At 46.6% G+C, this 25,666-nt stretch overlaps 1 protein-coding gene across 1 annotated transcript; it reads right to left on the reverse strand.

Moving 5' to 3' along the window:
- Nucleotides 1-6,199: 6,199 nt before the first annotated feature.
- On the reverse strand, nt 6,200-24,622 carry acin1a (apoptotic chromatin condensation inducer 1a). The gene is made up of 18 exons (XM_076293742.1): nt 24,447-24,622; nt 23,313-23,378; nt 22,573-22,684; nt 22,270-22,331; nt 18,697-21,819; nt 17,795-17,956; nt 17,566-17,657; nt 14,843-14,900; nt 12,069-12,111; nt 11,629-11,771; nt 11,140-11,280; nt 10,482-10,680; nt 9,922-10,067; nt 9,567-9,674; nt 9,163-9,270; nt 8,457-8,817; nt 7,859-7,959; nt 6,200-7,578 (listed from the first exon to the last, which is right to left on the reverse strand). The coding sequence occupies exons 1-18, from the start codon at nt 24,582-24,584 to the stop codon at nt 7,204-7,206; spliced, it is 5,538 nt and encodes a 1,845-aa protein (XP_076149857.1). The 5' UTR covers nt 24,585-24,622; the 3' UTR covers nt 6,200-7,203.
- Nucleotides 24,623-25,666: the final 1,044 nt, after the last annotated feature.

Below are 25,666 nucleotides of genomic sequence, written 5' to 3' on the forward strand. Positions count from 1 at the left end.
CTTGTTATTGCTCTTGTTTACAGTTCTTGCTCACTCAATGGTGCTTTTTTCTGAGGGGATGTTTTTTTTATTTAATTTAAAACAATAATAATGATAATAATAATTTTGATGATAATGAGAATTATCTAAAAAATTAAAATAATAATATTGTCCCTGTACTTTTGGGTTGGTCTTTTTTATATTTCCTGAATCAAAATAAAATATTTTTTAAATTTCATGTGTTGTCATACCTTATTGCTATTACAGTGCAAAGCATAGCGGACCAGCGAGACAGGCAGTACTTAAAAACAGTCTGATTTATTGCTTCACAGAAGGATCTTCCTCTCTTGTCTGCACAGGAGGGGGATGTTGTTTTTGTCTGTGCTGTTCAGTAGATTGATGGGGTATGCAATGTCAGTGATCCCACTCTAAAAACCATCGAAATTCTCTTGCGTATCACATAGCTACACCCAGAGCAGTTACCTTCGGCACCAAACAACATGTTAAAAAAAATATTTTACATAACTTACCATCCCTTGGGATCAGTGACGCTGGGGCATGCTCCAATAGCGAGGGTGTTATCTTAACCTAATTCCCAACTACTCTCCATATTTCCTAAATTCCTATTGGACTGGCACAGGGTACCGAAAGGACTCCTATGTACCCCACAATACCACACACACACACACACACATATATACTAAAGCACAACTTAAGTCACAATAAACCCCATCTTTTGCTCTCTCTCTCTCTCTCTCCCCCTTTCTTTTGCCCTCTCTCTCCCTCTCTAACTGGAGAGAGGCAATCCTGAAAAGTGGGTCGGAAAAAGTGCACTGGGTCCAAGGATTTAAGTGAAAGCAGAACCGATGATGATTTTGTAAACCCTTTGGCACACTGTGCAGGAAAACATATCTAAGCTATACTGTGCAAATGAGAGTGAGCCTGTTGGGATAATCACATTTCCAGAACCAACCAGGAAAGAAAAAAAAGAAAGCGTGTCTCCTTCCACCCATAGCAAAGAGGTGTATTTATTTATGGTGTTGCTAACACAGTCTATGTCACTCAGCCCTAAACTGTTTCATAGGGCTGGTCATGGATGTCAATTGTTTGATTGCATGTGCTGAATAATGTCTCAAGCAATCAGGAGCTCATCAGCTAAGTGCCTGTAACAGTCACCCTTTGCCATTGTCCCCAACCTAAATATATTACATTAGCATTTCCATCTGCTATTTGTTGCTATTGGGGGGGTTGGCTGTGCAGTGAGATCACGAGGCTCTCGGGTGAGGGGGTCGGGGGATGGGGGGATGGGGGGTTGTGCTTTGGGTTGAGAGGGATTTGAGTCACATTTGGAAGCCAACACTTGAGCAGAATTCCATGAGCAACATCTGGAATTCTGACTGCTTCGGCACGGCTGGACACACAGAGGAGTGGAGTAGAGCAGAGAGGAGCAGAACAGCGAGGGAGACATTCAGAGAAGAGAGCGGGGGGTGACGGCTGCACTGGTGGACTTCATCATGGCTGATTCTTTCATGGGCAACACAATTGGGTCCCTACAGGTTTCTGTTTAGGTCGTCTTCATTTTCCGCATGGGAACATTGTTGTCACAGTTTGTGTAGAGCCTCACATACGTACATGCACACATCACATGGCATAACACAGCTAGGCTCACTGACTCACCCAACCTATTGTGCACAGTTAATACACACATACACATTCAGCTAACATCCCCCTGTGCTCCACCTACACAACATACACATTTAATAAACAGTTAATAAAGTTTGACGAATGCATCTATAGATCATGTCTTGTAGTGTTATGACCTTTTAAAACACAAAGAGAAAGGGAAAATGGCACCCTCTTGTAATGAGGTCAACGGGCATGGGGTAGTCTGCCTGCATGGGCATAGCTAGAATGTGTATGCATTTCTGGTTTCTTTTTTCCCAGCTGATTCTGCAGGATTAAAAAAACAACCTCAGCAGTTTCTTCTCCCCACAACTCCCTCCTCTTCTCCACTCCATTCCTTTCTCTCTCTCTCTCTTTCCCTCTGTCTCTCTCTTTCGCTCCCTCTGTAATTGGAGCCTGTGTTTCCTCAGTTTCTGCAAAATGACTCACTTTTTTAACAAGACCTAACTGAAAACACTCCACGGTGCACCGCACAAACCTCTTCAGTCTTTCGCTCGCTGTCTTTCATTCCCCCTCCTCCTCTCTATCTCTTCCCACCTACGTCTTTTTCAAACCCACTGGACAGTAAACTCTTAAAGGAACCTGATGACCTTTGTCCCTCCTCTTCTTTGTTCTTGCTTATTTGCGCTGTGGCTCCCTCCCCTGCTACGCCCATTGCCTTTACCTCATCCTGTGTGTCATTCACAGCCTGAAGTCATTGTGCCGCACAAATCATGCACAGCCTCCTCTTCTGCGGTGGTAGGTTCTCTCCTGCAGGACATTGTCCACATCTGGCCCAGTTCTGGGCTGGATCTGGTCGTCACTCATCTCTGGATACCACCCGTCTATTCTGTCTTTGTCCTGCTCCACTACCTCTGAAGGACTTCCTGTTTCTGGTTGAACAACTCCCCGGCCAGGCTGTTGAAAGGCCTGAAGAGGTTTTGTCTGATGAAGAGCCTGCTGGTCTGAACTTCTACGTCATGGGTCGCTCACCCTTACACACACATCACATACACTCAAATACCAACTGTCAAATTAGCCAAAGATGTAAACATTTTTGATCGCAACATACCCTGTCAAGTGCCATGCAGTGGGTGTGTACAGGGCCAGGGATACATGGTCCAAGTGTGCCACCACAGCAGAAAGTTGTTCTTGTGGGAGTGTGTGTGATATGTAGGTTACACATGGCTTCAATTTGGCCAAGCCACTTCCTGCACAAATGCACCAAATATCCCTGTCATCATCTGTTCCCTTCAACTGATGTCCACATACTACAAAATACCCTAAAAACACTTAAAACACAAACCAACATATGCCACTCTTTTGGAAACTGCCCACATTAGAAAATGTGTCTATTCAATAATCAATTAAAAGTTGAGATCAGTTGCCTTGCAAAAGGGTTCTCTAATGTTTTCTCAGTTTAGTTAGCCTTTTAAAGTTATATCAGATTAGTAAACAGAATGTGCCTTTGGAACAGTCGAGAACCCTTTTGCAATTATGTCAGGACATAAAGTAACCTGAAAATTGCTGCCCTGATTAAAAAAACAATGCAACTGATCTCAGCTGGTATTCTGTCTATCTATAATGGAGTGGAATGGACATTTCTAAGTGACACCACATTTTTGACCGGTACTGTATATATTACTTATATTTTATTGTTTTGATTTCTAAATGTACCAGTAATTAAATAGTTTAAAAAATCCATTGAGTTCATTTTGAAAGAAAGAAATGGGAAAGAAGTCTGACATTTCCCCCACCTCCACTGTTCAATGATGGTATAGATATTCATATCACACTACTCTATGACACCGACAGCCATTCATCTCCTACCCTTCATTTGCCCTTTCAAACCTTTGCCATGTTTTGTTGTGGTAAGCGGTGTGTCTCTCACCTTCCCACATTAAGGCTAAGTCTGCACATATGCCACAGAGAGGGGAGGGGAGAACCCTCAGCGCAGCTGGGCTAATGTGCTTAGGCTATGTAAAACAGCGTCTGCTATTTGGGTGTGGTGGGAGTGGAAGTGCTTCATTTCAGCCAGACAAGGTATTGTAAAAATATAACACAGGTTGCAGGAAGTTGAACAATCAACATTTATTACCCTATCACCCCTCCGTCTCTCTTTCTCCCTCCCTTAAACCAACCAGGAAGAGACTACCCAGTAGGGCAGTAGGGACTGCTGAATCAGACCTTCCTGCCCTTCCCCCACCTACCCATGCACCCTCCTTCCCTCCCTTGCCCAAGCCCAGCCACCCTCACTGTGACCTAGTCATATCCTTTAGGAAACCCCCCTGCCTCAGTCCGGGCCCGGTCTGGCAAATGTGCTCGTTTAACGTGGTTTGGCTGAGAAGACAGTGGCCAGGCCATGGCGGCAGCCGGGCAACGCAATAGACCACCGCCTGCCCCGCCCAGCACACCTCTCCTCTCTCGTTCATCAGCAGTCTGTCATCCATCCTTTCCACCCCCTGGTCCCTGTGGCTCCCCCACCCTCCAAGTTAATGAACTGCACAACAACCTGGAGCCTTTGTCTGCCCCTCCTCCAAACGCATAAAAGCAACATCTGGATCTCATGAAGGGATCCATGTCCTCATCGCTCAGAAGAAAATAAAAAGACAAGCAGAGAGAGTGAGAGAGGGGGTGAGGGAAGGAAGACTACGAATGTGTGTGTGTGTGAGCAGGATATCTACGCAGATGATATCAATGAAAACATGCTGTTAAAAAGGCCTGTTAAAATGGCGACGGAATGAGGTTTTATTTGAGCACTTTAAAAAAAGAGGCTGCCATACAGGCATACACAAGCTGCCATACAGTAGGCCTATATAGCCTATAGGTAACAAATGTCAAGCTGCCCTAGTTTGAGAGAAAAGTATTGCTGAAGAAAGCATCCACGGTTCATTCTCAGTCGTTCCACATTTTGGCGAGCTGTTCCTGAGGATGGTGGAGAGGGAGAGCGGGGGCGGGAGGTTGGGGGTGAGCACCACATCAGAGGTGCTTTGAAAGAGGAGATGGGAAGAGGCAGGGAGGTGTGAGTGTTTGTCAAGGGGAGACGTATTCTGCTTCTCTAAGTTGAGGACACAAAGGGCCGTGCGGTTTCACAGAGAAGGAGGCGAGGGGGCGGCGAGGCCAAAGGCTGCTTACTGGGCCTGATCTGATGTTTTCACTGCTCACTCATCAGAGCAGATTCTGGCCTATCTCTCACTTTACTTCAGCTGACTTGCAGACAGGAAGTGGGCAAAAACAGCCAGCACGCGCCTGGTTCTGAAGGCCAGAGTGTGATGTGCAGGAGACCATCCAGGTGTTACATTCTGTTCTGCGTAGCAACACATCAAGAATAAGCAAAAAAAAAAAAAAAAACATTAACGTCGACGCCGGCCCCAACACTTTTAATGGCTAAACGCGTCTACGTTGTCTGCAGCAACAAATTAGGAAGAAGAAACAAAAAAGCATCGTCGACGTCAGGCCCCAAAGCTTTTAATGGCTAAGCGTCTACGTTGTCCGACGTAGGCTACTCTGTTGACTTATGTTCAAAGCGACACATTAGGCTCTAGCCTAATCCCCACGTCTCCATTCAGTAGGGCTCACGGGGGTTCAGTTACAAAGACTTTTGTTAAATGTCTTTCACCAGAAACGACACGGCTTCACACATGGTCATCTGATCCCTAAGTCGTTGCGATACGCTTCTCCAAAGTAGCATTTGAACTCCTAGTTGAGCTGGGATATGGACAAGCAACATCCAATAAGAGTGCCCATGTGGTGATACTTTACCCACCGGTAACGATTGATGATGAGCGGTGCAATCTTAAAAGACCGGGGAGATTGGCCATATGGGTGCAAAAGGGTCGACCCAGTTCAGCTGCCCTGTCAAACGTTGCATCAGGTCGGAAAAATGCTCAACTCAGCCACCACGTCTGTAATTACAGAGGAGCTCTGCTGAGCTCGACGGGAAGAACGTCAATGCTCCGCTCCTCTAGCAGAGAGGGAACACGGGAAAAGGGCACTAGAGCGCACAATGGATGGCAGAAAGAAGGGAAGGGTGGCCAGAAGGAGCCCAGATGCCCTTTCACAGGCCATTGACCTGTTAAGGTTATTGATTTAGGCTATGTACAAAATTAAAGCAGGTGTGCAGACAGAGAAAATGATCAATCACGTCCACCTCATTAGCATGTTGTAGGCCTACAACCTGATTGTTAATCTGTGGGAAAGGGTTATATTGCATTGCAAATTACACGCACGCCAAACGGTCTTGAGGGTACTCACAATTAACATAAGAAAAATAAACACCCATAATAAACCTTAAAATAGACGGGTATATATTTTGACGACGCTGCCGCCTTGTGGTCATTTAAGCGTTCTGGCAAACATCTGTAAAGCCAACAGTATTGCTTTCCCTTTTAGTGCTCGAGTTTTTTTTAGTACTTTCCCTTTTAGTGCTCGAGGTGGGCATGTTACTACCCAATTTGGCAGACATCTTCATCGTGTACACATTTGAACACATATTTCTTCCATAGCTTTAACCAATCAAAGAAAAATGATTCCAGAGCAAATATTAAGGGACGTCGTTTTTCAGTTCTTAAACATAACCTTTTTATTTGTACATTCAGCACTTACAGGAGTAACCAAAAATAAAAATAAAAAAAACGAAAAAACCAAGAACAAAATTCAGCATTTAAACTAAAATCCATAAAATAAGGATTAAAAAACAACAAAACCAAATAAATGAATATTAAAACCAGTTGTGTGTAGTTAATACTCATTGCCCTTCTCCATGTTGCTGTGCCAGTGGTGGATGGGTGTCCGAGGAAGCGCAGGGTGACTACAGCGGGGTAACGGCGAGGGAGAGGGACTCAAACGGGGACACACACACCAAGGCCTTTTTTTTTTTCTCTCCTTAAAAAGGCGTTCGCCCCAGGATGAAGGATGGGGGGTGGGAAAGGGCAGCCCTTCTCATGTGTGGGCCAGGGCCATGTGAGGCATCATCGTGGGACACGAGAGGATGTGACATATAAACAGCTCGTCCTGCTGTTCGGGAAGAGGAAAGGAGAAGAATGATGCAACGCGTGTGCGGATACGCAACTCACACACACACACACACACAAACTCCATGGAGACGACAAAAGATAGAAGGGAAAAAAAGGTCATGAGAAGAGGTTCTTTGAAACACTGTCTGGAGATTTAGCACACAAGGGTTGGAGGAAAAGGTTGGGGGAAGTAGGGTGGTTGTGTGTGTGTGAGCGTCCAAGTCACCGAACACCGAAAGGCCAAAAAACACTGAGGGGCAAAATGAACACTTGGGAGTCCCACCCTAACTGGAGAGACTGAGATGGTAGTCGAAAGAGAGACACCGCACCATTCAGAACATGGTCCCAATGTTTGTGTGTGTATATGTACGTGTGTGTGTGTGTGTGTGTGTGCATATTTATATATATATATATAATGTGTGTGTGTGGCATGTGTGTGTATTGTGTGTTTGTGATTACTCATAGGGTGGAATCAGTTGGTCCTCAGAGGGAGGTGCAGGGTGTGTCAGCACGTCGACCGGTAGGGGAGCTACACGTTGGTTTCCCTTTAGCGCCGCCTGTCTCTGGGTGGAGGTCCGCTGCGGCTGCGGGATCTCCTGCCGCCTCCACCTCCTCCTACTCCACCACCTCCGCTGGCCCCGGGCGGCCGGCGGTAGCCGTCCCTCCGCTTATCCGCCTCCCGGTCCCTTTCTCTGTCTCTGTCCCTGCCACGCTCCCTCTCCCTCTCTCTGTCCCTGTCTCGGTCTCTCTCGCCTACGCCACCTTCACCACCTCCTCCTCCTCCTCCTGTGCCTCCTCCCAGCTTTGTCCGGTCCCGGCGCTCCTCCTCACGCTTCTTCTCCTCTTCCTCCTCCTCCATCTCCTTCCTCCTCTTCTCACGCTCCTTGGCGCGTTCGGCACGGGCCGCATCTCTCTGAGCGGCCTGTGGAAAGAGACAGAGAACAGGAAGTGAGAGAGAGAGAAGACAGGAAGTGAGAGCAAGGCCAGACGCATGCATTTAAACAAACGGAATTAAACACAGCTGTAGTACCACACGGAGACACAGACAGAAGCACAGTCTCATAATGTAACACACACAGGCAAACAAGCATAAGAACACAAATCACAAATATAAACACACACGGACACACAATTAAGACACACAGACAGTAATATCAACACAGAGAAAGCAAAAGCAGAAGATCACATTAGGCAACACTCACCTGCTCCTCCGTGAGGGGGAGCCAGTATATACAAGGGGCCGCTTTGGTTTTGCAGAACAGGTCATCCAGCAGTTTGGCTGGGGGCTCTTCTGGTACTTTTTCTGAACAGAAAAAAAACCCCAACACATTCAGACTAGAGCCCTGACTCTACCAACTCTCTTACAAACACACACCCCTAGTCGCTCTGGTTTCGTGAGTTATTTAAGGTGAATAAGTTGTATAGCTTTATGAGTTGGACCAACTTTGATATCACTGATCAGTCTTACTGATATGCTCGGTACTCAGTATGTTAAGTTGATTGTGACTTGTAATGCAGCTAACCTGAACCCAAGACACACACGCTGAGGACATCCTTGCGCCGCCACCACCACCACCACCTTCAGTGTTTCCCATACATTGACTTACTTGTGGTGGCCCACCACAATATCAACATTGACCTACCACACAATGATTTTTCAGGTTGTACTAAATTGTGCTTAAATCTGGTTAGCATCATAACCACGCTGTGCTAATTTGTTAAAAACTGTTGCATTCAAGTTAATTCTTCAAACCAACCACCACAAATGGAATTCAGTTCTCTGGAAAACACGGTCCTCACCTTTTTTGTCGGTCTTCCTCTCCTTGCTCTTGCCCCGCTCCTTGCGCCTCCTCTCCCTGTCACGGGAGCGTGAGCGCCGGGCGGCGGCCTCCCGCTCGTCGCCGGGGCGGCTGAAGTCGCGCACCTTGTCCCGGTCCCACTCGCGTTCGGCACGTGTCCGTTCCCGTCGCTCCATTTCCCGTTCGCGCTCCGCCCACTGGTCGCGCTCCGGCAGGAGGGGAGGGGGCAGCGGGCCCCGCGCTCGGGCTCCAGGCGCCACCACTGGCCCGGCACCCACCATGGCACCGCCGCCCGCTGTCACCACGCCTCGCTCCTCGTCACCGGCCCTCTCGGCCAGAGGGAGACCACGGTGGAAGTCAAGCTGTGAGACACACACAAACAGAGGACACAGATATATAGACACCACAAAGATACAGGAACAGACCCCCCCCCCCCACCCCCAAAAAAATAAAAATAAAATAATGCGCGCGCGCGTAAAGACAGGTCACTTCAGTTACAGGCCATTAAGAGGCTTCAAACCTCACCTCATTAATACACCTCTTACACAGTGCAAGATAAAAGGCCACAGAAGATAGGAGGAGATGGTGTACAATTAAGCGGAGAACAAAAAACCCCAGAACAGACGAGCCATTTTCCTGGCAATGCTGTGTTTTCTAATCAGATGAAACGAGAGGGTGGCCCACCAGACCACATCAAAGCGCCTCACCTCCTCCTGCTGACTGAAGTCCACCGAGAGGAATTTGGGGTTGCTCTGAGGCCACTTGACTCCATGGAGCGCAGTGCGTGTGGCTACGGCCTCCTCTGCACTGGCATACTGAGAGAGAGGGATTTAGAGAGAGAGAGGGGGGGGGGGAGAGAGAGAGAGAGAGAGAGAGAGAGAGAGAGAGAGAGAGAGAGAGAGAGAGAGAGAGAGAGAGAGAGAGAGTGTGAGAACAATAGTAAGTGTAGGCAGTCAAGGCAAAGTCAAACAAGATCTTGTGGAGGTGGTAAACCATCTGCTTTCTCTACGCAAAGCAACTGCATTTTTTAACTCTGACATTTAACGATGAACTCATGGAGAGCAGAAGAAAGAGAGGAGCAGGAGGAGGTGGAGGAGGGGGGACTGCTCACCGTGACGAAGCAGTGAGATTTGATCTTGTCGATCCAGAAGCCATCCTCCAGCACGGTGCCGGTGCGGTTGAGCAGCTCCTTTAGCTGGCCCAGGGTGAAGGGCCGCACCTGCACACAACATGAGGCATGAGATATTTTCTCCAGTTTATGCAATCCATCTCTATGGCCTAAAACACAATCGGGACTAAATCAGGATTAAATCAAAGCTCACATTGAAAGCGTACCAGTGTTTCAGCCTGAGAGAAATGCTTTGACCCGTTTCTGTCAGTATAGCCACAAACACTTCAATGTGTGTTTGTAGCAGACACACAGGAGAAATGCGTAGAGGGGCATTAGAGTTACCAAACTGCCGTACCAAATTGCAGACGTGGATGATGTTGGAGACCTTGCCCCGCGGTGGAGAGGGCTGCTTGGCAGCGCGGACTGGGTCATCAATGGTGATGCTCACGCCAAACTTCTGCTGGCTTATGGACCGACGGACGAGTGTGTCACTGGGCATCACTGAGAGAGAGACAGAGACAGAGAGAGAGAGAGAGAGAGAGAGAGAGAGAGATCATGAAGCTTAACATATGTTTTTCATTAAAAATATAATGTGACATGTCCAGTTCCATCAGTTGCAACATTCTCCCATGACAAAACCCAATAAATGCCCTGAGGGAGAGACTAGAGTCTTCCAGCTTTCTATTTAGCCATCATCCAGAGCAACCCACAGTACATGTGAGACATACATTTCCAGCTAAAAAGTAAAACCGCAACCTTGGTTACTAGTGAGAAACACTTCAAATTCAAAACGTTATTTCTAGCATGCCTTCTGTGACCATCTACTCTCACGTCTAAGCTACCACAGATTTGTTTCATCGTCCACTACCCAAGTTTTTATTTTTTGACCAATGGCATCTTTCCCCTTCTCCTCACCTGTCTTCATGTCTGCATCGAGGCCAGAGGAGGGAGACTCGTGCGTTCCCATGGCAACCTGGAATGAGGTGTCCATCTTCTCGTCAGGGCTCACGCGCTCTTTGCCCTCTGCACCTTCATCCTCGTCCTCCTCCTCTTCCTCCTGCTCACTCCTCTTCGATTCCTTCTGTCCGTTCTCCTGCGCCTCAGAAGGAACCACCTGGAAAAGGGAACAAACAAATCAGACATCTGTTAAACACCACCATACAAAGTCAGTCAGACGCACACAATCCCATTTACACAACTCTCCATTTTAAGAGACTTACAGTCGACACTGTGCAGTATATTAATGTCGTGGTCACAGACTTTTTTTTGTATTTGTTACCTATATTCTTTTTTTGTATTCACTTTTATGGACTTTTTTTTTTATCAGTTCAATTGTAACCATATTTTATTCTTGTCTTTGTTTGTTCTTTTTACTTTTATGTGCGTAAAGCCCATCGAATTGTCTCTGTGTATGAAGTGTGCTATAAAAATAAACCTGCCTTGGCCTTGCAAATACTTTCTTAAGAAAGCTAAAGAACTTTACAGTCTAAGCCATCAACCAGTTAGAGGAAGCCTAGTGGAGAGACAACTAAGTAGTCAGTAGAGTACAGCAGTTGGCCAAGGCCTTGCACACCTGTGTGACTGTGCGTCGGATCTTCAGGTCCTGGTCACCCCTGTCGCCTGCCTCCTCCTCCCCAGACAGAGGCGTCTCCTCTGGGTGCAGGTCCAGCACGGCCTCCTGGCCCAGGCTTGGACGGATGTCTGGGATCAGAGACTGCAGGAAAGGAGACACATAGCATGACTAATGACCCATTATAGAAAGCAGTACCCGAGGATCGTAACTATGTCATGCATGAATTAATGGTTCTCATTTTTTCCACTTCCCCTATATGCATGTGTGTACACAGCTAATATCAGTGTTACATACTGTCGGAAAAACAGCCATCGTCTGTAATATACGGTCATAATACTTACAGCATGAACCAGCTTTATATTTTTGACAGAGGTGAATATTAGGTAGAAATAGTCCTCGTGGTGGAATACCTCCTGACTAGATTTAGATAAATAAGTGGCGATCTGGCGCTGCAGTTGGCAGTTAAGCGGATTATGGCTCCACAAGTACCTTCAGTGAGTCTGTGGTGATACTGATTGACGGCTTCTTGGCAGTGACGGCTGTGCTTGCGCCCCATCTCCTCTTGCGACTGGCCCCTGTGGCGCTCTCCACCTCGGCCTCCGCACTCACCACAGCCGGGGACGGCTTATTAGCTGGGGGGGGGGCAAGAGGGAGAGGGACAAGGTGAGGGGCGGGGGAGTGGCTTGTTTCCATCGGTTTAAGGGTGCTAGGACCCTGAGGTAGATAGGACCCTGTGCTTACTTGCCTGCAATATCTGCCAGAGCATGTCATCAAGATGGCCGTCAATTGGGAGACTTGCCTATCCAGATTTCAAACTACTCAGTGTGTACCCTAAAACGTACCTTTAGCATGCACTTCATTCAGGACTACCTCACAGGTAAAATTAAGGCACAGCGCAAGAGAGGTAATTATACATTGCTGGTACTCACTGAGGGATATTCTGCGAGTGGAGAAAGCCTTTGGTGTGGCGCTCTGTAACACACGAGAGAAAAAAACACACACACACAACCGAGGCCCAGAGGCAGAGGTGAGACACGAGGCAGTGGAAGGTAACGCTCCAGAGAAACGGAGAGAACACAGAAATATGGAGAGAGAGAGAGAGAGAGAGAGAGAGAGAGAAAGAGAGAGAGAGAGAGAGAGAGAGAGAGAAGGGTCAGGGCCAGATACAAGGCCTGGCGACCATTACAGAGCAGGGGAGGCAGAAGAGGACATCTGGTAGAGACCACCCTCCAGCTCACCACTTCCCAGTTCCCACATTAACATTATATTATTCAGTTCCCATTACATTAACATTATATTATTCAGGCCATTTCAGACTAATGATGCCTGTGTCAGTGTGAGTGTGTGTGTGTGTGTGTGTGTGTGTGTGTTATAGTGTGTCAAGTGCTGCATCTAAGCTTTAGTCTGACTATTAACACTACTTGGTTTTGGGAGTTTCTGGGAAGTCAAGTGCTCTGGAGCTGTGTTTGTCCACACACATACACTCTCTCTCTCCGACATACACACACACACACACGTATACACATGATACTGAGAAGACTCCTCAGCAGTTTCTAAAGTTCCTATAGATTTCAAACACAAGCACGTCTCTGTTACATGAAGCAGACTCATGGGTGGAACAGATTAACTGAGATCTGCTGTAGACTGTGCTTCCTTACATACATATAAGCTAATAGTGCAAAAGCTTACATTATTATTAATTTTAAATCAAAATTACTGCCACCTTATTAGGATGATAGGCTACTGTAAATCGTGATTTTTTTAAAACCATGTAGCCAATTTCTTCACTTTAGGATTAATGGGCAGTCTTTGACAAGAGTCATTTCAAATCTTTAAAATAGGAAAAAAAGTTCTATAAAATGGATAAATGACTACTTATTTCCTGGTACCATTGACACCTGATCTCCACTGGGTTGGCTATGGCCCAATCGCACGTCTGCATGTACTGTATATAGGCAACAAACGTCCAATCATAGGAGGCTGAGATGTTTGTGAGGAAATGGGACAGCTGGTTGGCAGATGGGCTCTGTTTGGAGTTCAGTAGGGGTGGGGCTTTGGCATGTGAGGTCTGCCCTTGGGAGAGGCAGCAGTCCATGTTGTTAATAGGGGGGCGAGGTTCAGTCTTTGGTGGGACAGATATATGCGTATCAATCAGCTAAGACCACCAATGAGCAGTTGCAGAAGAGCATGACAGGTGGGTGGGTGGTCACGCTGATCTGACAAACTAGCCCCATTTGCAGACTTCAAACAGTTCAGTGGGGCTGGGTCAGCAAATCTCCCTAATTTTGCCAGACATTTTGGCCACAGCAAGAGCAGTCCTTTCGGGAAATTATTTCTGGTGTTTCCATAGTGCGTCTGATCATTTGACAGAACAATGGGGTGAAAAAGTCATACTGTCCTGTTCACTGGCCAGGGACCAGATTTGACAGGTCAGCTTTGTCCATGTGGTGACGCACAAGGTGATCAAATCTTTAATGAAATGTCCAAAAGCATACACATTGGAAAAGGCAGAGCAATCTGTCCAAGACCACGACAAATGTTTTTGATAAAGACTGTGAATGTCCTTGTTTAAGGTCTCCTGGGTGATGCAAAGGTTTAGTAATTCTGATTTCAGACAGCTCATCCAATGAGAGGCGTGTATATTCCCTTTCGATTATCACCAGGAGCATAAAAAGGAGACGACTGGAAACCGTTTTGTTTGTAATGTCCAACCAGTGACAGTCGTCTGGTGACTTGTGTGTTGCCGTGACCTCATTTTTTCATTGTATCAGCAGCCCTGTGGTTCCATTGACTTCCTTTTGGCAAAATGTCCAACTGCAAGGCAGAGACCACCAACATCACCACAGCCGAGCTGCTGATGGAATTCGTTCACATTTCACAGCCTTGACCTCGCCCCAACAGTCCAATCAACCGCTCCTCTAAGCCCTCGCCGTGGCAACGTGGCCATTGTTGCCAAAGGTGTTCCACTGCAGTGCAGCTTCTGGGGGCCTACATCAGGTATAGCCATGGCGCTTGGGAATAGTGTCACAGGTGGAGGAGAGGTAGTAGTAGTAGTAGTAGTAGTATGCAGGTACCAATAGGGGCAATGGAAGAGGCATGAACACCTTTACAACAGAGCAATCAAGGGATGGGGAGTTGAAACATGAGTTGGCTCCCTGTGGCTTTCTGCCTAGGAACAGTGCCAGCAAAGTACTATCCCAGTACAAAAAAAAACAGCACAAAATGTCCCTCGGCCCACAACTGTTAATGTTATGTGGAGCAAAAAGGCTAGCATGTGTTTATCTACACTAAAGATAATTAATGACCAATGATGAAAGGTTAAATTTCAACCTAACAGAAAATTGGGGCAAAATGGTAAAAAGAGTCTACCTATAGCATTAGAGAGTGGTAGTATAATTTAAGAGGTGAGTGAAATCCAAATCTCAAGAGTTAGAACTTTACACAGAGTAAAGAATTGTTTACGCTACCAAAATAGTCACTACTTCCAAGACATAGAATAGTTTTCTGAGAGATGTTAAAATGGCTTTATGAGATTCTGAATAATTATTGAAGAAAAAATAATAATAGATGTGAAAAAAAAAACAAGTGTTGTAAAGGGTTCTAGTGATAATCTTAAAGTGAGATACACTGCTGGGCTGTCCCTAATCCTGATGCCTCCTCCTGGGACACTGGTGGATGTGTGGGAGCCTGACGTAGATCTTACCTCCTCGCTGGCATCCGAAGCCTTCTCAGGCTCATCCATGACTGGCTCCTTCACTTCGCTACAGGGGTGGGAGAGAGAGAGAGTAAACAGGACAGATGTGATGGAGAGAGAGATATATAGGGAGAGAGAGAGTAAACAGGACAGATGTGATGGAGAGAGAGATATAGGGAGAGAGAGAGAGTAAACAGGACAGATGTGATGGAGAGAGATATATAGGGAGAGAGAGAGTAAACAGGACAGATGAATAAATAGAGAGGAAAATAGCATTAGTAAAAGCAGAGTCAATAGAAAACGAGACCATGTGGGTGGCTGGGGGTGGGGGGGGGGGGTGGTGGTGGTGGATGTGACTAACTAAATCAAGTTTGAAACATATGTGGGTATTAAATACTACCTACAAATCTGTGACTGCACAAAGAAAAATGAAAAATGTTTTCAGCAATGCGATATGTTTTTTAAGAACTGAACACACAGAGCTTAAAACAGGATAAGGAAAGAAATTATTTAGAACATATACTAATGACCAAGACATCACATTTCATAATGAAAAAATATCATCTCAGCCACTCATTGCAAAATTCACTTTAACATGTTAGTCTGAACTGCACCAAAATACAGTAATAACATCAACAACAACACTGCAGCAGTTTTGTAGTACCAACCACATATGGTGTTAACATCTTGCGTTATTTTTTGTTAAACAAATAAAAATATGACATGGGGGAATACACGGTGAGGGCTGTGGGCAAAAACACCCTGATCGCACTGCTTCTATTCCAACATCAGGCAGGCTAAGGACATATCAGGGATACATCAGCATCGCTAGCGCTGCCCACTGCATACCCCCTCCCTCCTCCTTTCTACCGCGGAGTTTCATTCCAAACAAAAACTACATACGCATTACGCTTCCAAAACGACGCCGATTCACACAAGCAGAACACTAAAACTGTTATAATTGTTACACCGTGACAGCGACGGGGGCCACGGAAACCTTGATCGAGAAGGAACAGTGTAGCGACATTCAATCTCTCCTCCTACCTCACCCGATCTTATTCTCTTCGGACAGCATTACGTCGGGACCTGCCCTAAACCTAAAGAACTAATTCCCGATTTAGTAGCAGCTGCTGTAGCGTTTTAAATTACCGGCAATAAAAACCGGCTCGGAGCAGCACTTCACTGTTGGCCTGAACGCTGCGTTATCGGTCAAATACAACGAGGAGTACAGCCATGTTGGATAAAAGGAGGAATGAGAGACGAGAGGACCCCATCATTGCAAGCTCACCGGCTGCAAGGCTGTCGTGTCGAATGCCTGACAGAATTTTTTCTACGACATAAATTCGTGACAATCCATGCAGCTATAGATTAAACCACGGCTACGGTAGGTTTCCTAAATACTAATTAAATTCTAAACTCAATTTCAATTTGGGATTTCATTTTATTATTAAACATAGCGCCGTAGGCAAATCCTATTTGTGGTAGGCCTACTTTCTTTTAGTATACAGCTTCCTTCGTTCATTCACTCATTCATTCAGCAGCATGACTTGAATTGCAGCACAAGCATCGATACACCAGTGTGAAAGAAGAACAGGGGCTTTGAATGTTATTGAAGTCTTGTGTTGTTGGACATTTGTTACCCTTCTGAATTCACATAAAGCTGTGTATTAATGTAGGGATTATGTGCAGGATATTTATGCATACTACTATTCTCCCCCTTCTCGACACACAAGCAATAAAAACCCAACATCTAGAATCCGTGTGTGAAACTTTAAAAGGGAGACTAGCAGGGAGATACTATTTGTACTCATCATTTCTTACATTCATGCACACAAAATATATAATTTCATTGTTTGTTTGTTTTTTATCTTAGTATTCTGTTCTTTGTGTTTGTGTAACAGGATGCAATTTTACAAGTTATACACCGGAGATGATGTTTAATTACATGAGCTATTGCTTGGGGACACAGTAGCCATTATGCATGTAATCATAGCCAGCTACCTAGTCTATGCACACATCATGGCAATTACTGTAAGCACCTTTCTCTACAAGACTGTATCCATGAGCCAATTTCTACAGTTCTAGCTGTAATTGTGTGTTTCAAATAAATTATAAATAACAACCCAAAAATAAATAAACTATCATCGGAGAACAACATGGACTTCAAGCAGGAGTATGTTTAGCCTGTGCTTGACAATATTTCCCTATTATTATACGGCTCTTCACAATGCAAGTAGAACGCTCCATTGACTTGAATGGGATTTCCCAAAGTTCTACCGGTCATTATTTTCGTCTAAGGACCTCTAAATAATGACCGCTGTCAATGGCAACGGATTTCCATTAAAAAGTGCAGGCAGACGGTTGATCAGTTGTGTTTTAAAGAACGTTTGTTTAAAGTTCAGCGTGTGTTGCGAACTATTTGTTTCTCAGCAAAAGCCACAACGAAACGGTAACAAATAGGAAATGTAAAGAGATATATTGTGGAGTTTATTTTTTTCGTTTTGGCAAGTAACCGTATAATAAGCGGGATAATGTATAGAACGCCGGTCATTATTGGGAAAATAAGTCCATTCAGGGCGAAGAAAGACCCCGTCCGGTTTGCCCTGTCGGGACTTATTTTCCCAATAATGACCGGTGTTCTATACATTATCCCTAACTAATTAAACACCATCCTCAGTCATACCAGCAGCTGCCGTAACAATTTTTTGCTCAATATGTGCCTTTTAACAGACCTGATTGCATCTTTTTCCTTTGTTTCCTCTCCTACATGTTCTTCTCTCTTCTCTGGTTTCTTCTCCTCAGATTCCACCTCTGGACAGAGCTTCTGTTGGAAAGCAAAACAACAAAATGGAGGTAAGGGACACGGGCAACATAGATAAAGAACTGTGCAACCGGTTTGGTTAATGAGGCAGTTGAGATGTTGAGTTCTGGTTGTTTGAGATCTGCCTATGCTTGACTGACCTTGTTTTTGTTTACATCCTCATCGTTCACAGCCTTCTTTTCCTCTTCCTCCTCTTGAATGTGACCACGTCGCTTGCGTGCTGGCGTGACTGGGGGTTCATTCAGGCTCTCGGGTTTCTGAGCCTTTGCTTTCTCTGGGGACTCCTTCTGGGGGGCTCCAGACTAAAGGGAGAGGAGAAGGCATCTAAATGCATCCAAGTTCACAAAGCAGACTGGCTTTCAGAAGAGAATGCATAGAAGGTATGAAAAATAGTGGGAAAGCCATGCAAAGGGATCAGCGAATGAGCGGACAACCAGTGTGGCATGAGGAAAGAATACCTATAAAAGTAACACATTTAGAGCTATGCAACCAGTGTCCCCTTCCAGTTAGTTTTAAGCTTTAACTAACTGATAGACATAATACTACTCTGAATACAGTGCATCCCTTTTGCTGCCTAGCAGCTCAGATTTGTAAAGGTAGCATGAATAACTACAACCAACAAACACAGTGAAATTATCCACTTCAACAAACAAAAAGAAACCATATAATGACTACTCTGCAACTTTTTCCATTTAGATCTGAAAATGTTCTCAAGGCACTTGAGAGTTTGATAAATGTTAATGCTTTTGAAAAACCTATGTGTATTTGTTTGTTTGTGTTATGTTAGTGCATATGATTGTTTATGTTTAACAGTAACAACCTCCAGGGCCTTTGAATAAACCGTTAAGACAAAACTAGGACCTATGAGATGTTGTGAAATGTAACCATTAGTTGAATTATTGTACTCTCTCTTCTCCTGACCAGCCAGCACACTCGATGATGTAGTTAGTATGAATGACATCCCTGACGATCATCCAAAAGGCCAGAAGATGAGAGCGAGAGAGACAGAGAGATTTAAAGATTAACCGACATGACCACTCACCCTCTTACAAGCGGAAGAGGAGCGGCTTTTTTCCTGCGAGGAAGAGGATGATCCCGAAGAGCGTGATGAGGAGGAGGATCCAGAGTCAGAATCAGATGAACCCGAATCGCTGGATGAAGAAGAGTCCCTCCTCCTCCTCTTCTCTTCCTTCTTCTTCTTCTCCTTCTCTCTTTCTCTTGACACGTCAGCCTCCTCTGGTGGGGGAGAAGGGGGTAGCACTGTTGCAGGGGTCATCTTCTCCTCTGCTGCATCTGCTGCTTTGGTGGATGACTGCGTCCCCTGATCTGATTTCTTGCCCTCCTCTTCCTGAAGAGCATCTCTTATTTTGGGTTTCTCCTCTTTTCCCTCCGTCAACTGGATGTGTGGGGCCGTCCCCGAGCGTTCTCCCTCGTACCAGTTGGGTCCATGGGACCCTGAGACTACGACGCCCTGCCTGACGAGTTTCTGAGGGGAGCCCATCCCGGAGGGGACCTGAGGACCCTGCGGGGCTCCATCCCCTTGGCCTGCTTTGGTGGGGGAGTGGAGAGGGGAAGGAGATTGTGGGAAGGGGCTATCTGAGAAGGTGCGGGGTGCCTTGACCACAGAAGTGGCAGAGGAAGGAGGAGGAGGAGAGAGCACAGGGGCATCTCTCAGGAAACGGAATTTCTTGGAGGAAGACTGGGGAGACAGGGGCGTAGTGACTGGGGGGGATTTCGGCGGGAAGACTCCCGTGTGTTGGGAGGGTCCCAATGGCTCGCCACTCTCTGCATCCCTTCCCTCTGTTGCCACGGTCTTACCAGGGGCACCAAGCTGGAGGGCAGGAGAGTGGGAAAAGCCCCCAATCTCACGGCCGCGTTTCCAAGGAGGCAGACGGCTCTCCCTCTCCTTCTCTAGTATCTTTTCCCTTTCCTCCCTCTCTCGCTCCAAGGCTGCTTTCTCCCTCTCCTGCTCAGCTGCTTTCAGCCTCTCCTGCTCCAAGGCAGCCTTCCTTTCCTCTCTCTCGTGCTCTAATGCACGCTCTCTTTCAAGAGCCCTCTCCTTCTCTTCTGTTTCCTTCTTTTCTTGCTCCATGAGACGCCTCTTCTCCTCAAGTGCTCTCTCCCTCTCCAGAGCTTCCTCTTTCTCCCTTCTTTCCCTCTCCAGCGTTTGTTCTCTCTCTAACCTCTCTTTTTCTTCTTTCTCGATGGCTTTTAGCTTCTCCAGTCTCTCTCGTTCTAGAGCTTGCTCTTTTTCACGCCTTTCCTGCTCCAGTCTCTCCCTCTCCAGAGCCTGTTCCTTTTCTTTTCTTTCTCTCTCCAAAGCCTGTTCCTTCTCAAACTGTTCTTTTTCCAGTCTCTCTCTCTCCAGGGCTTGTTCTCTCTCGATTCTCTCTTTCTCCTTTCGTTCTTTCTCAAGTCTCTCCCTCTCCAGGCGCTCTCTCTCGATTCTTTCTTTCTCCTTTCGTTCTTTCTCAAGTCTCTCTCTCTCTAATCTCTCTTTCTCCTGACGCTCTCTCTCAAGTCTCTCCCGCTCCTGTCGTTCTCGTTCCAGCCTCTCCTGACGTTCTTTCTCGAGCCTCTCCCTCTCCAGTCTTTCTTTCTCCAACCTCTCTCTCTCTAAAGCCTTTTCTCTTTCAAGCCTCTCACGCTCCAGAGCTTGCTCTCTCTCCTGCCGCTCTCTCTCCTGCCGCTCTCTGTCCTGCCGCTCTCTCTCCTGCCGCTCTCTCTCCTGCCGCTCTCTCTCCTGCCGCTCTCTGTCCTGCCGCTCTCTCTCCTGCCGCTCTCTCTCCTGTCGCTCTCTGTCCTGCCGCTCTCTCTCCTGCCGCTCTCTCTCCTTCTGTTCTATTTCCTGCATTTCTCGTTCCAGCCTCTCTCTTTCCAAAGCCTGTATTCGCTCTAGCCTTTCTCTCTCCAGACGTTCCCTCTCAAGGATTTGTTGTCTCTCCCTCTCCAATCTTTCCCGCTCCAAACCCTGTTGTCTCTCCCTCTCTAATTTCTCTCTTTCCAAAGCCTGCTCTCTCTCCAATCGCTCCTTTTCCAGTCGCTCTCGCTCCAAAGCTTGTTCTCTCTCCCTCGCCTCTCTTTCTTGGACCAGGGCTCTCTCCCTTTCAAGCTCCAGAGCTTTCCTCTCCTCTCTCTCCTGTTCGAGTGCTTTGAGCCTTTCTTGCTCCCTCTCCCACTGCCTCCCTCTGTCTTCGTTTTCCCTCTGCCAAGGTAGCTGAGGCTCATGGTCCTGCTTCAGCGAGTCCCTTTCTTCCATGGTGGTGCGAACGACACTTACTGGGCCCTGGCTGTGAACATGAGGGCCTCCAATGACAGAGATGGATCCTGGGTAGCCCAGAGCTGCTGAGGCGTTGGCAGTGTGCGTGATGGCAGACACTGCGCCATCCTGGTGACCTCTCCCGGGAAACACAGCGGCACCTGCGGTGGCATCTTCCCGTCCCTGGGCTTCGTCTCGTCCGCGTCTGACCACTCCTGAGAAGGCCCCCTCGGACTCCATCTTGCGTGCCAGCATTGACAGGGGGCCGGGTCGGCGGTCTGCAGCGCCACTCTGTGGCTCAGGGCTGCTACTGCGGCTGCCGCTGCTGGAGCTGCCCGAGCTGGACGTGCTGCTGGTGCGCTGCCTGGATGGGGGTTCTTCCTCGGGGCTGGGGGGGCTCTGCTTAGGAGTGTCTGGCAGAGGGAAGGAGAGCTCTGGGGGAGGCGAGGGCGGTGGCGTGGGCTGGCGCAGCTGCTGGGACAGCAGCGGAGGGATGTGGGGCTGAGGCTGCTGCCGGGAGCCCCCAGACCGCTCTCTGGCCAGCTGGGCCCTGGGCGGCAGCTGCTGCTGCTGCGGCAGCGGCTGCTCTCCTCGATTCCTACGCCTCGCGTTTGCATCCCAGTCGTCATCATCGTCATCCTCGTCCTCGTCTCCTCCTTCGCTCTCCTCGTCGCTGTCTGCGGGGGCACGGCTGGAGGACGGGCCCTTGTCGCCTGCCACCACACGCACTGACAGGGCGGCCACAGAGGTGGGCAGAGGCGCGGGGGCAGAAGAAGACTGGGGCCCTGCTGGCGCCTCCCTCTCGCGGGTACCGTCCGCATTTGCCTCACCTGCCAAGACCCCGTAGCCCTCGCCCACTGAAGGGGGCAGACTTTTGTGCTGGTCAACTAAATCAGGGGCGACATCCTGGTGGAGAGACGTGCAGGAGAGGGCAGGTTGAAGAGAAGCCAGAGTCTAAACTCTGATCCAAAAACACAAACAGTAGCTCAACCATGCAACAAACTAGGTAAGACGAAATCAATTTGCCCTGAATGATGCAGCATGCACTGGACTAGAAGTATGAAACATAGGGTGATATGTAGCCAAGGGACCCTTTAGATTAAATTTATACCCAAATTTAGTAATGGAAGACCTAATTGGTAAACTATAAAAGTATGTATATGCCTTTCTTTTGCTTTTCCTTGATAACCAACCATCATCAATAACCCCTTTCCACAAAGATGTCATCAAAATCATATATTCTACGGTTTAGATGTACAAACTCTGTGCAAAAAGTGTAAACTTCACACTAACATGGAATGAGGACTGTTTTCCACACATGCAAAGAACACTCTGTTGTGTAAAAGAGGAGCTAACCTGGTTTGGGGCAGGACATGCAGGACCATCACTGGCCTCCCTCTGGTCATCTTGGTCTGTGCCTAAGATATGAAACATTTAGTTTCCGGCTGAATCACAAGCCACATATACACGTACACAGGCTCACATTGGTACAGTGCTGCTGTTACTTTACTTGCTACAACTAAAAAACGTAGGCATATGACGTGATAGGCATACACCAAACAGAGCAGAGGCTTAAAACAGTACCATCATCAACACACACGGCCAGCATAAGCATGCAGCCTGTTGTAGTCTGCTGGGACATGCAGGCTAAAATCTTACCGTCTGTCTCTGCAGCCTCTCTGGCCTCTCTCTCCAAGCGTTGTCTCAGGAGCTCCTGTTGCTTGGCCAGGTACTGTTTGATGAAGCTGTTCTGACTCATCTCCTCTCCTATCTGAAATGCATGACACCACAACAGCCCACCACTACATCAAACTGCAGTGACAATCCCAACCTGTCACTCACACTGGCCTGGACTGCCTCCTTTGTGATCTCAGTAAAAAACAAAAAAAATGGTCAGGCTTTACTCAGGGTAGATTCAGATTGTATGGGTTTTTTTTTTGCCATGCTCCTCAGACAACTAAATATTTATCAGTGTGCAATAAGTGGGCTTCCTTCTTAAACTTCCAGGTCATATAATAATATAAAAAATGTATAGTATACTATACATAACAGCACAAAGAAATGGATAATTCCACATGACTTAAATGATTGCTGACACAATTCATGCAAAAATAATGGGGGATCTTTCATATCCTAGAATTGTGTTCATGTCAACTAGGCAAGCAAAGTCTAGCAATCTCAATGGTTCAAGACTGAAATGTTTACTCGACGATGCATTACCTGATGGTAAAAATAAAACAACATTTTAAATTCTGTACAAGATTCTAATGTCAGTGAATATGACTAGTATTCATATTGTTTTCCTTTCTATGCTTGCATACACTGCCATCTGTTTGAGGTAAAATGCATTATGTCCAGTGATGTTCAGTGCAACCCATTCCATTTTCTGAGACACACACCTGTGAATTTGGTTGGAGTCCTATGTGATGTGTTGAGGTCTTCTGAAGGTTCTCCAGCATCAGAGCCTGATATCACACACACAAAACACACACACACACGACCTTTATAATATGTTATAGAAATGGGCTCTCAACACAGTGAAATTAGTTATATGCTATGCGAATTCACTCTTATTGACTTCATCAGCTAATAAAACATTTGAGATGAAAATGGCAGGAGATACATCAACCATTTGTAACACAGGAACTTATTCCTAGCATCTATTCGACCACTAATATGCTGCATCTGTCATTATCAAGATTGTCGCGTGTTTATCACATAAATACCCTGAAGTGAATCCGAGACATCAAAAGAAGTGTGTAAGCGTTCACAATTATCGTCACAGAATAGTACAACAGTTTTGATATTGGCCCAACGTCAGGGTGAATTCACATCTATATTCACACGCGTATCCAGTACGGTTTGCATCCTGGAAGGCTTCAGGCAAATAATATCTGGCAAACACATCACTCAGACAGACAGATATGTGTCCTCACGACAAGCGCGCAACTAAGAAAATTCATTAGCCAGCTAGCTAGCTAACACATAATTTCTCCGCCCACACTCGGCAGAGTGACAGTTGCCAAGGTAGCTGCAATTATTATCTATGGCCATATTAACATTGGTGAGAAAATTGTGTCGATAAACTAATAGTTGCGTTAAAATTATTGATGTTTATCAGTGCAAATCTCTCCAAAGTACTTGATGAGCGCGCCCCCGTTTCATAACCCCCTCCCTCCCCCTCCCTCGTGCACGCTAAACACACAAAGCGCGGACTCGCCGACAAGTTAAAAACTAGTGGCTAGTAGCTAGCGTCTGATAAACACTCTCGCATGGCAGCAAGGCTGTGCATCACTTGGCCCGTAGGTAGTTAACACTTTGGCTCATCATTTATCAACCAGCAAGGTTCTTAGCTACAAACGTTTCAGATAAAACGCGGCAATCTAAATATGCACGCATGGTCGTAGTCGCACGGCGCGAGCTCATCGAGCTATTCCAGCCATCAAACCACCAACACTTGGCCTATCGCTAAGACCTCAGTGTAGCCACTGTAGGCAAACGATTTTAACCCTGAAAAAGGTGATCAAACTCACCCCTTTTAATCGTTTGATTAGGGCATTCTTCTGCCCACTCTTGGATAGGCCTCTTTCCTCCAGTGCAGCTTTAAGATCCGCCACACGAAGCGAATGAAGCGGCCTCCCGTCCAGCGTAACATCTTCGAGGTCCGCCATCTTGCATCCCCTTCGCCCGTTCTCCAGCTCCAGTCACCGCAACGCCTTCCTCCTCCCGACGTCGGAGAACTACTGTTTCCGGTGAAGGCGGAGTCGGGAATTCAAAGACAACCAGTGATGGGTGGAAGGAATCATTTTTAAAATAAACATACAATGTATTGGCTTATTGTTCACACAGCAGAACTGCCAATGTAATTCAGTAAGCTAGGGGGGTTGTATAGGCTATGTATGTGAGAGGGGAATAAAATGAACCTTCTTTGCCTGTTCATAGTCCCCTCTGATGTATGTTGCTCTGCCTCACTTCAGACAATTGATTGGCGCCTGTGTGCAACATGAATTCCTGAAGTGGTGTGAACGACCCAGCCTACCAAATCGTCCTGTTGCATTTGATCAACACATAGGCCTGCACTGTTGACACAGTTGATACAGATTTCCTGTCATTCCAGGACACACAACCCCCAGCCTCTGGCACGTTGAATCCTTGTTTGGCTTAAACGAGATCAAATAGGCCTATAAAAAAATAGGCAATTTCTTAAATGTATGAATCCAACACTAAAACTTTTTGATTCACAATAAGTTAAATAGCGCTTTGTGAACTTGGGCAGCTTGCAAGCTTGTTAAAACATCTTGCCATTTTATTTGGACCTGCATTAGGTTGAGAAACAGATGTTGTAGGCCTAGCCTTATCCTTTTACCACCTTAGAATCTAAGGCCTAGTCCACACGTACCAAACCGATCTTTTTTTACTCACTGGAACCATATCAAGAATATTTGCGTCCAAACGGATCCATCTCAACACGACTCAACACTTCATATGCCAGGCCTATAGGTGGCACTGTTTGTTACAGAAATTGACCAAAGCTTGCGCGCTGTGTAGGTCATACCAGAGAATGTCTAATAAGGGTACAAACCTGTCTATGATACAAACAGACAGAGTAGGCTACGACGAAAATGGCTAGTGCAAGGAAACCAGAATTGTTTGTGTGGAACATGAGTTCTAAGCGTCTTTGTATGCTCATCACTAGACTATGAATGCATTTATTTATGTTCTAAGACATGTAAAATAAATGAATGACACCGGC

This window comes from Alosa pseudoharengus, unplaced genomic scaffold (assembly GCF_046254945.1).
Source record: "Alosa pseudoharengus isolate Yale_2024_CS ecotype anadromous, Long Island Sound unplaced genomic scaffold, YU_APseudo_1.1 YU_APseudo_1.1_scf_2, whole genome shotgun sequence".
Taxonomy (NCBI): domain Eukaryota; kingdom Metazoa; phylum Chordata; class Actinopteri; order Clupeiformes; family Clupeidae; genus Alosa; species Alosa pseudoharengus.

Excerpts from the sequence above, each read along its gene's own strand:
- acin1a (XM_076293742.1), bottom strand. The coding sequence starts at position 24,584 with ATGGCGGACCTCGAAGATGTTACGCTGGACGGGAGGCCGCTTCATTCG. Across the intron at positions 22,332-22,572 it reads AGAGGCTGCAGAGACAGACG|GCACAGACCAAGATGACCAG; the intron begins GTAAGATTTTAG and ends TTCATATCTTAG. Across the intron at positions 7,960-8,456 it reads GAGGAAGACCGACAAAAAAG|AAAAAGTACCAGAAGAGCCC; the intron begins GTGAGGACCGTG and ends TTTTCTGTTCAG.